The 10734-nt window shown below is 44.4% G+C and overlaps 1 protein-coding gene across 1 annotated transcript in view; it reads right to left on the reverse strand.

Moving 5' to 3' along the window:
* The window catches only part of CHCHD6 (coiled-coil-helix-coiled-coil-helix domain containing 6), a 109120-nt gene extending 99643 nt beyond the window's left edge, over positions 1–9477 (reverse strand). Inside the window, 5 exon segments of the mRNA XM_053989106.1 lie at positions 5108–5234; positions 6490–6544; positions 7470–7599; positions 9288–9392; positions 9394–9477. Coding sequence (XP_053845081.1) covers positions 5108–5234; positions 6490–6544; positions 7470–7599; positions 9288–9392; positions 9394–9477 — 501 coding nt within the window.
* Between the last annotated feature and the right edge of the window lie 1257 nt (positions 9478–10734).

Here is a 10734-nt window from a genome sequence, read left to right on the forward strand (position 1 = left end):
TTAAGCAGTTTTACTTCCACGTTCTTTGAAATGGAGAAGAAAGCATACCAGTTAAAATGTCAGCAGCCCAATATGCACTAAATCAAGGGTGGAAGTGTCCAAAGTATGCATAGCACAGCCCAAGAATTCAGAATGCCACATTCACAAAGTGAATTTATCAAAACCCACTGCTTTAAAGGCATTCCCAATCACGTATTCTTCCTTCATCCCATCTTTCCTGAATCAAGAAGAGGAGATGAGAGGCTCTGAAAAACAAAGATTATATCTGGGCAAGAAATCATCTGAAAGAATTCAACAGCATACAGCCAATTACAATCAGCTACTGGAGCAACCTGAAACAAACTCTCATTCTTGTATTTCCTTTCATGCCCATTTGAGCCATGCTAGTCACAACAGTCCAATGCTGGAACCACCAGAAAGCAAAGGTTGCCATCCAGCAAGCCAGTGAGCAGGCATGATCAGAAACACTGGGAATAGCAAGTCATCCATCGTGGGCTGCTGGATAAACTCTCCAGCAATTATGAGTTCACTGCCCAGTCTGTTTCAAGCAGCAGCCAGTGCCTGAAACAGCTGGTCATAGTGCAAAGTCTGTCCTACCATCACCCCATTTCTGAACTCGTTCTTTCAAAGTGAGAAGGAAGATGACTTTTGGTCAATAACTCTGACAAAGCCATTATCCTTGGGGGTATTTAATGGGGAGATAAGAACTTCAGGGCTTTGCACAAATCATATTAGTTCAATGCTCAAATCCGGGTAATGCTTCTTTTCAAAGTATTAATTTCATTTATTCTATTTGCTCTCCCTCTGTCCTGATAACACAAGTGCACATGGCCTCTAAATGAGATCCTCCTATTTTATAAGTTATAATCCTCCCTTTCTAGAGTAGTAATGAGATGTCTTCGCTTAATCGTGTTTATTTCCCCCCTCCAGCTTCTGCTTTTATCCATCCCCATTCCACATTGATTTGTCTTAAAGGTTTCAGTAAAAACCATCAGGCACAGAGTCCCTGGCTCCAAGAGGCTCCTGATGCATATGCTGCACATGCTGCTCAACCTTCAGGGATTACAAAAGCAAAAAGGAAGAAAAAGAGCAGCTTTGTTTGCAAAGTTTCCTTTACTGGTAGGAAGGAGGAAAAAAAAGAAACCCAAAAGAACTGAGAAGTTAAGAGAACAAGTTTTGATTAATTGGAAATGAAAAAGGAAAGATTTCTCACATAGGGGAATGGTGAGACTATTCACAACATAGTCAAGCAATTAAATAACTTGACTGACAACTTTGCAAGTTCCTCATGCTAGAAATAGAAAAGGATTTAAAGATAGCTGTGTTAATTCTTGGGTATTTCACATGAGACTTAAAGCACGGCAGCAGCATTAGTTAAACACCCTAGGCCTTGCTCTGAAACACTGTACATATAATCCTTGTTGTGTTGTAAGTACCCACAGCATTAAATTATTCATAGAGTCCATTCAGCACCATGATCCTGCAGTGCTGCACAAACAAAAAACCACATTTTATCTCTAATACAAATTGGGGAGAGTTCTTCTACAGCAGCTTAGCAGACTACTTTCATTTGAGCCAGTCCCCAGGGTTAATCAAAAAGCCATATTCACTCAAAGAGGAAAGTGAATGCTGCACTATTACTTACAGAGCTGTTTTGCTTCTTAAACTAAAGCTGTAAGGAATTTTACTCAAAACCCAAGGAATCTAGAAGCTAAGTACCTTCTTCAAAGTCATTAAAAGAAAAAGAAAGGTCATGACAAAAATGTAGAAAAGGAGCCAGGTATTTAACTCTAAATCCCTCTTGAAACCAGTACACTTCAAGGAGAAAAAAATCAGCTAAACAAAATATATAAACCACAATAAAATAAGTTTTAACCTGCACCCTGCCCTATAAACAATCTAGTAACTGGCCCCAGAAGCTGACAGCAAGTTCCATATCAAAGGTTAATTCTAGTCCACCCTCTCTTTGTGTGCACCATATAATAACACTGAAGTGCTTATAGCAATATTTCCAATAATAAAAGTCAGTGAGTGAAAGCTATAAAGAATAGATTAAATGGCATGCAATGTTCAGCACAACCACAATGAAATCACTTCAAAATACAGCTATGGTACTTGGATTTATACAAGTGGTATGGTTACAGGGGAATGTTCCAGCACTGCTGTAGACAACAGTACAAAAAAGGGCTACTAATCACTGAACTATTGATATGATAAGAGCACAGGGCAGTTCAAGATCTTAATGCAAATACTAAAAAAATGAATAAAATTTTCTAATTATGTGTGGCATGGTTTTCAATTTTTACCAAATTAAGTGCTGCTTAAGAAGCAAATTATTCATTTGTTATTTCTTTCATGGGAGTTGCCCCATTTTTAATCTCATTTCCCTAATAGGTCACAACAACAACAAAAACAACCCTGGAAGTTTCTTTCTTATAAATGTAAGCAGATAACTTCCATTGCTATCTGCACCTGGATTACCACTAGATACCTTGAGTTCCACTATCTTCTACCTGAAAGATAAGATTGACACAAGACATGGATGAGCAGCTCATATCCAGTATTTTTCCCATTTGCTGGGGCAAAAAAACAGAAGAGCAAGAAACACTCAAGCCTTATTCATAATAAAGGAGGAAAATACTAGAAGACAAAGGATAGACATGGTTTGAGTAGGATTGAGTCCATACAATAAGGTAACCATGTTCAAAAGGAAACTGTAGCTAAGATAAAGCAATTCTGATAGGGATCCCAATAATTTAATCTGGCCACAACAGTTCCTTTTTAGGAAGATATCTAGAAGCTGACAAACAATAGCTCTGTCCTCAACTTTGCAAGGACAGACTAGACTATCCCATTTTTTAAGGATCCTAAATTTATGACTGATGATGAGATAGTTAAAAAGCAATGAAATGTAACAGTTTTTCATTCTTCCACCACATTCTGGGTTAACACACTGTGGTCACTATTTATCACAATGGGACCCTAATCAGATTTTTATAGAGCATGGTATGGGTATGCAACACTACAGGATTGAAAGGTAATTCAGATAATAAAACAGCTTTTCTATGTGAGCAGTCAGGTCCCAACTCATTTTAGAGGTATCCTCTTTGCATTTCACAAATATTGCATGACTCTGCTAGTCACATTTCTTCAGGATTACACTCCACCTCATTGCAGGAGAGCAGGGCTCTACTTTGAGCAAAGTCATATCTTTAGACTGGACAACAAATCCACCAACTTCTTCCCCTTGCTCTTACAGAAGCCAGTTAATTGCATTCATAAAGAGAATATTCTCTCTCTAGCAAAAACAGTGTTAATACTGCACCTGCTGACCCAAATGTCCTTTGCAGAGGAGCAACGGTCACCTGCCTCAGACATCACTGCTCTGAAGCTCAGCAATGATCCAGCACCCTATGGTCAGGATACAACCTGCCACGAGGAAATTTCCTGCCACACAGAAGCTTTTCACAAGCTGTATCTATCCAGGAGAGCAATCTCAGACACCTACCAATCCAATCATACACAGATTTTATCATGGAGACAAAGTACAGTTGGGTCCAGAACCACAAACAGACCAATTCACAGAAGAGAATTTCCTTAAAGACTGTTAACCACCAAAGTGAAAATACAACCTCTTGCTTTCAAAGCCTCTAAGTCTTAGAACATCAGCATTTCCAAGGGTATAGGTGGGAAATACTGTTATATTCCTGCTCTGTCCTCGTGCTTTCCATCAGCAGCTGCTAGGGATCACTGTCAGAGATGGACTACAGCTATAAAGACCTATTCTTTGTACCACTGTCACTATTCTTACATACATTTTATTTATTCAGTCCCTCCCCAAAAATATCTTTATATTATAACCTCTAAATGCTTTACATTTTGCCTGGGGAAGCCAAGCCTGTTAGCATTCAGCATATTAAAAAACCCCAAATCTCACAGGATTCTTCACTTAAATCAAGTACACATTTGTTAAACTACAGATCAGTAGGATGAAAGAACCACAATAAAGACTATCCATACTCCAGTCTGTCCTTTCCCTAAACCATCCTTTCAGTATGCACCAGGCAAGGAGAGCTCTCTTGGTCTAGTTCTCTCAATAAAGTTTAAAGGACAGTCTGAAGGAATGAGCAGCTGGAGCTCACGGTGGCAAGCATGGCCCCACCTCACTGTCACACCCTGACACCACTGCAGGTCAGGAAAAAGTGGCAGCTCCAGTAAGACTCTGCACTGGTTACAGACAGTACACCATTGCCATAGGAATGGCAGTATGGAAAAGAGAACAATATAAAATACTATCACGTGAATATTAAGCACCAAAGACAATCCCAGTGTACTGTAGCGATTGATAAAAACCTTTTGCTCTACTCAGCCTCATCTCACTGTACTTGTGCCTCCAGCACTGCTCTTCTCAGCACTGGTATGACAGCAACCTAATGGGTCATCATAACACCAAGGTGCCTGACTAATAGTAAAAGCTGCAGCAAGAAGTCCCCAAAAGTCAGTCTGCCTGCTGGGCAAGAACAAATTGGTTTGGGAGTCAGTGGTGTGTTCAAAAAAGGGTTTATGCTTCCTGGGCTCTAAAAATCAATCCTAGACCTTCCTCAAAAGGTTGCAATACTTGACAGTTTTACAACAGCTCTTCTGTTACCAGATTTATAAAAGACTCAAACAAACGAAAACATGATTACTTTTTATTAATTTGTGTACATGCACTATTATAACCTAGAAAAAAGAGCAAAGTCTCAGGATATATCAGGTCAGCAGAATTTGATCCTTTATATATTGAAACATTTATTTCATACACTTAAGAGCTCAGAAGAGTTCTCTGTAGCTAGACAAGGACCACACACACCATACTCCCTGCCACTGGTAAAACTGTCCCCAGCACAGTCACTGTTCATGCCTTGGCAGCACAGAGTGACATGCTGCAAGTGGAGCTTGCAGCTGCACTGTGAGCCAAATGTTAAGTGATGAGTGAGGTGAGGAATGTTTCAGCCTAAACCCAAGTTTCTAAGTTCATCACACAAGTGACATTAAATGAATCCCCTCAAGCAGAGCCATTTTAGCCTGTGCAGGTTGGAAACATTGCTGGGGGTTTGTTACTCACCAGCTGGGCTGCTCTCTGCCTCTCCTCAATAATGCTGTTCCTTTCCTTGGCCTCATTGGCTGCTTCCCTTTCTCTCTTGGCCAGCCAGAGCAACTCCTCTTGGACCAGTGTCTGTTCTTCCACATACCTGTATGAGCATCAAAAGCAGAGAGAAGATCATCAGCAGACTTGTGGCAACATGGCTTGTCATGGAGTAGCCCTGCTTAGAGCCAAAACACAAATCCAGAATCTATTTGACACAAAATCTGCTCACAATCCCATTATCAGCAGGAACTCAAAAGCCCAACAAACTTTAAATATGACCTGCAATTCCAGTGAGGTACAGCTCTGGCAACAACGGCAGGCATAGCATCACATAAGCTTATACTTCTGTTTTATTTAGCTCTATTAAGTACTTAATTATCACCTGAAAATAGTGAAAATAGGAAGCAGTTAGCCAGACAAATAGACATTGCTTTGGAAAAGATCAAGGGACATACAACAATAAAAGGAGTCAGCCTGGCTGACAATGCTGCTCTTTGGCTCTTGCACAGGAAAGAAAAATCACACAAAATGTATGCAGCAACAGCACTAAGAGAAGCAGCCCTGAACCAAAAAAAGGCTTCAAAGCCTCAGGTATTAAAACATAACCACAGAATAGAATCAGAGACTTGTTAAGGTTGGAAAAGATCAAGTCCAACCATTAACCCAACTCCACCATGTTCACCACTAAACCATGTCCCCAAGTGTCACATCCACAAGCCTTTTGAATACTTCCAAGAATGGTGATTCCATCACTTCCCTGGGCAGCCTGTTCCAATGCCTAACCACCTTTTCAGTGAAGAAATTTTCCCTCATACCCAACCTAAACCTCCCCTGGCACAACTCGAGGCTGCTTCCTCTTGTCCTGTCACTTGTCACACCTGGGAGAAGAGACTGACAGCCCCCACCCCTCCATCTGGCTACAATCTCCTTTCAGGTGTTGTAGATCCATGAGGTTCCCCCGAGCCTCCTTTTCTCCAGGCTAAACACCCCCAGCTAGTGCCAAGGAGACTTGTGCTCCAGCCCCTTCCCCAGCTCCCTTGCCCTCCTCTGGACACACTCCAGCACCTCAATGTCTTTGTGTAGTGAGGAGCCCAAAACTGACCCAGGGTTTGAGCTGTGGCCTCAGCAGTGCCCAGTGCAGGGGGACAATCACTGCCCTGGTCCTGCTGGCCACCCTATTGCTGACACAGCCAGGATGCCACTGGCCTGCTTGGCCACCTGGACACCTGAGGTCATGTTCAGCCACTATCAAACACACACCCATTATGCTCAGACTGAAGTAAAACACAGACATACGCATACATAGATATATTCCCAAATGAGCTAAACTATTGTCTTTTTCAAGAGCTTCACCTCACCTCCTGTAGAGATCCTGCTCTGCAGCAGAGTCACCTGCCTTTGGTGGCTGAACTCCTAGAAAGGAGAAGAGAAACCTGTGACAACTAATAGTAACTACAAATGTAGTCCTTCATCACATCATAAATTATTTTAGGAGAATTTCATATTATTCATCAAGAGAAAAAAAAAAAGTCATGAAATTTAAGTTTGATGGATAGAGTTTGAATTTATGAAACAGACACAACAATAGCATCATTTTCAAATAGGCACACTGAATAAACCATGCGACAGAAAACTTCCATGTGAGGATATTAACTCCTCAAACCCTTATATATGCTGAAACATGAGCATGGTTGTAGACCTATTTTCCATTTCCTTTCTCTAGTTCCAGTAAGTCTTCCTCTTGACCTCCTTCTCTCCTTGTAATTAAAAGGGATTCCACGAGTGAAGAAGAAATTATTTGATGGAGTTCAGGTCATCCATAAAGCTAAATCTACATTCAGGAAAGACACAGGCTGACAGCAAACAAATCCCTAAAAGCAAAGGCCTAGTTCCCTAACGTCATTTTAGTCTGGATGCCTTAAACCAATCCACACTGCTGATATACATCACCAAAGTCTATTTGAGAACCAATAGAAATCAAACAGTTTTCTGGTATGTAAAGAAAGACAAGTTCAGAAACCAAGTTTTCATCATCCACTTAGCCAGCTGTGCTTAGACAGGTTATCTTTCCCTATGAGCTTTTTTCCAAAGAATAAAAAGCAGTACTTCCCTCACCCATGCACAATATACACCCTGGGTATGTAGAGCAGACAACAAGGCAGCTTGCCAGAAATGAAAAGCAAAATATTTCTGCCTTGTTTATTGCACGTTGATCTGAAATGCTAGAAGTGTTCACAGAGTGATACAGGCTAACCAAAGAGCTCCTCTCCCAACAGGGTAGCACTGAAAACTACCAGCAGCCTCTGTAACAGGCAGTGGCAGCACCACCCCACAGTACCTGTAGGTCTGGGTTTCCCTTCTGCAGCCAGTGAGGATGGAGCTGTGCCATTGGATGCACGGGGAGATCTCTGGTTGTCCCTTCTACTTTGAGATGATGCTTTCATCCGGTTCACTACATCTTCAGTGAGCTGAAACACAGAACCAGCCAAGTCAATTTCTGGTGTGTATTTCACTGTGAACCTCCCCGTTTGTTAGTTCCCATGATAGCACAGAAGTGTTGTCAGTTACCTCATTGCAATGTCCCTCCAGTCCACGCAGTCAGCACCTGTACGTTGACTTTACATTTTTAAAACCTTTTACTTGTATGTTGACTTTATGTTTTTAAAACCTTTTACTTGTATGTTGACTTCATGTTTTCAAAACCCATACCCTATCAGTAAGTGACAAAACCTCCAATCTACTGCCTGACCCTAAAAGCATCACTAGACAGTCATCCACAAATACCAACAAAGGTGGAGAGCACCCTTAAAGATGTTTACCCTTTGTAAAGGGACAAATCTACCCGAAGTGGAAGGAAAGGAATTAAGCAGGTTTTAAGCTCATCTTTTCCTCTTCTTGAACCTAGATCAGCATGGCAGACATGCTGCAACCCATGTAACAGAGAACAGCTTCCCACCCACATCAAGCTGCAAACACTTTTGCAATCTCAACTTCATTTTCACTCCCTGACTTGAGTTCAAACCCATGAAAAAGAAAGAAAAGTTAACTTGAAGTTTTCTGGCAATTCAGTCCAAGAGGCTTCTCACAGCACTGTTAAAACTGACCCCTTCCTCCTGCCAAGGTCAGAGGGTCTGGCTGCAGAACAAAACTAAATGAGGCTGTTCCCCACCTAGACATGCCACAGCAGAAAACATATTTTAAGCTATACCACTACTACCCAACTTGACAGCATTTTTAATACCTTCATTTTACATTGTTATCGTGCCCAATTCCTAATTTTAAAGACACAAATCCTTGTCTATATCCTGTAAAGAAAAATTAGGCAAAGATAATTTTACCTCCATCAAATACTTTAACATGGAGATAGGCACAATCTTAGCTAACTTTTGTCAAATAATTAGTCAAAATGGAATGAAAAATAAGCAGCCACAGCAACACTCTGTAAGTTAATTTCTGGCAGATTTTAGGGAGAAATCACATAAAATCATCAAGACGCAAGAGCAATGCAAATGATGGTAGTAATAAAAAAACCCCCAAAACTAACATGTAAAAAAAAAACAAAGAAAAATATAAACGGAAAAAAATACTCCTTAACGGTAGCACCACCACTCTCTAGGGCTTGTTTCCACAACACACACTTGTCAGTTTCCGACCGAAGGTCAAGAAGCAGTTTCCCAGTGTCCCTCCCAGGAACACCGCCCTGTTCCCAGCTCTCATCTCCCGCTGCTCGCACAGCGATGCTCTGCCCGGGCTCCTGGCACCATGAGCAAGGGCAGAGCTGTCTCCTGGATGCCCTCAGAGCCGCGCAGCGCCGTTAGCATCAAACTGCTTGCAAAGCACAAGGCAGGGGCAAAGCGAGGTCATTAAGCAGCGAGGAGAGAAAGAGGGTTGACAGCAGAGTTTGGAAGTGAAAATAAAGAGCTGGCGTGCCCCCGCTCGACAGCGGCCATGCCCAGGCCCCCAGCCCTCTTTCCCACCACTCGCCCCATCACTTCTCCAACCCGCTATTCCTTCAGCCTTCCAGGTTTCCCTCCCCTCCTCCCTTCCAGCGCTGCACCTCGCTCCCCTGACCGCCCGGCCGGAGCCTTCCCCAGCCCGGCTCCCTCCGCGCCCGGCCCCCGCAGCCTCCCCGCCTCCAACACCCGGGCCGCCTCACCCTGATGCCCTGCAGCACCCGGACTCGCTCCCGCTCATCCAGCCCGAAGGACACCCTCCTGCCGCCCTGGCTGCTCTCGCTGCCGCCCATGCCGCCCGGGGTCGCCCCGTCCTCGCCGCGCCCCTCTCTCGCACCGGCCGCCAGCAGCGCCTCTGCCCCGGCAGCGCCTGCCAATATACCCGCTCCCCATTGGCGACGGCCGCGGTACGGCCAATAGCGCCGCGCGGTGCTAGCGGTCGGGCGCGGTGCACGCTGGGGGATGTAGTCTGTGCCGGGAGAGGGCGGCCCGCCCGGTGCCGGGGAAGCGCAGGGCACCAGCGCGCCTCCGGGATAGCGGAGAGTCCCGCTCCTGGCCCGGTGAGCCCGCCCTCAGCACCGCCCTGGCGGTGAACGCGGCATCGAAACTGCCCGTACAACTTCCACTGCTACACGTCCAAGCCACGGGGTTTTGCCAAGTGGAGGAAGGATGACCTCTCGTCAGACACAGCAGCTGCGCTGGGAGCAGAATTCACCTCCGCTCCTTCCAGCCAGACGGTGCCGTCACCTGCCCTGGCACACACGGCTGGGTCCTGCATAGGTCAGGCCACGGCTGATACAGTCCCCGTTGCCAGGCATGGCTGATCCAACAGCCTAAACAGAAGGAATGAGATAACGCAACACACAGGCAGCTGAACCAAGAAATAAGAGCTTTGGAGAATCTTTTTCAAACAAGCTTTCTGCATTCCCAGAAATACGGGCCAGTTGGTATCAATGTGCTACTTATCTACTCAGCCCACTACTCCTCAGCAGTGCATGGGAGCAGTTTTAACTGTTTAATGCTTATTCCTCACTGCAGTTAATGTGGCAACGAGAGCTTTGCCTCAGAGTGGGACTTGGGCCAACATTAAGGGAGTATCTGGGATTCTGCACCCCCTAAACCCCCCCTGGATATCGAGGTCTCTTCTAGAGCAGAACTCTTCTAGTTCTCTTCCCTGGAAGCAGGGAATATTTTTGTTAATTGTGCAGAACCTTGTATGCTGGAGAGTCAACCCATTGCTTGGGCTCTCAAGACAAGGGCACTGCACTGTGCAGCGTGAGCTGTCTGCACCCCAGGAACACTGCACCAGCCAGGCAAGAGCACAGGGGTGCCTGAAGCTCCCTCCCAGAGCACGCCCACCTGCCTCCTGCTCATTTCTTATCTGCCACCTGCTCCCTTCATTTGATAGTACCTGATTTTTGCACTGAAAGAGCCCATGAACAAATATTCCTTACTCACCTCTTCTGTCCTCTCCAAGGGTTTCACAGGCCTGCACCATTGCTCTTCCAGGCTGGTGAGTTCTCAACCATGTGATTACTCCTCCAGCAGTCTTTCCATAACTGTGATTATTCCCGTCATCCTTTCCTAAGCCTTTCCAGGTGTACACTCCCAGCCAGGTGGCAGACATCACCTGCAAAGATCCAGGAAGGC

This window comes from Vidua macroura, chromosome 13, assembly GCF_024509145.1.
Source record: "Vidua macroura isolate BioBank_ID:100142 chromosome 13, ASM2450914v1, whole genome shotgun sequence".
Taxonomy (NCBI): Eukaryota; Metazoa; Chordata; class Aves; order Passeriformes; family Viduidae; genus Vidua; species Vidua macroura.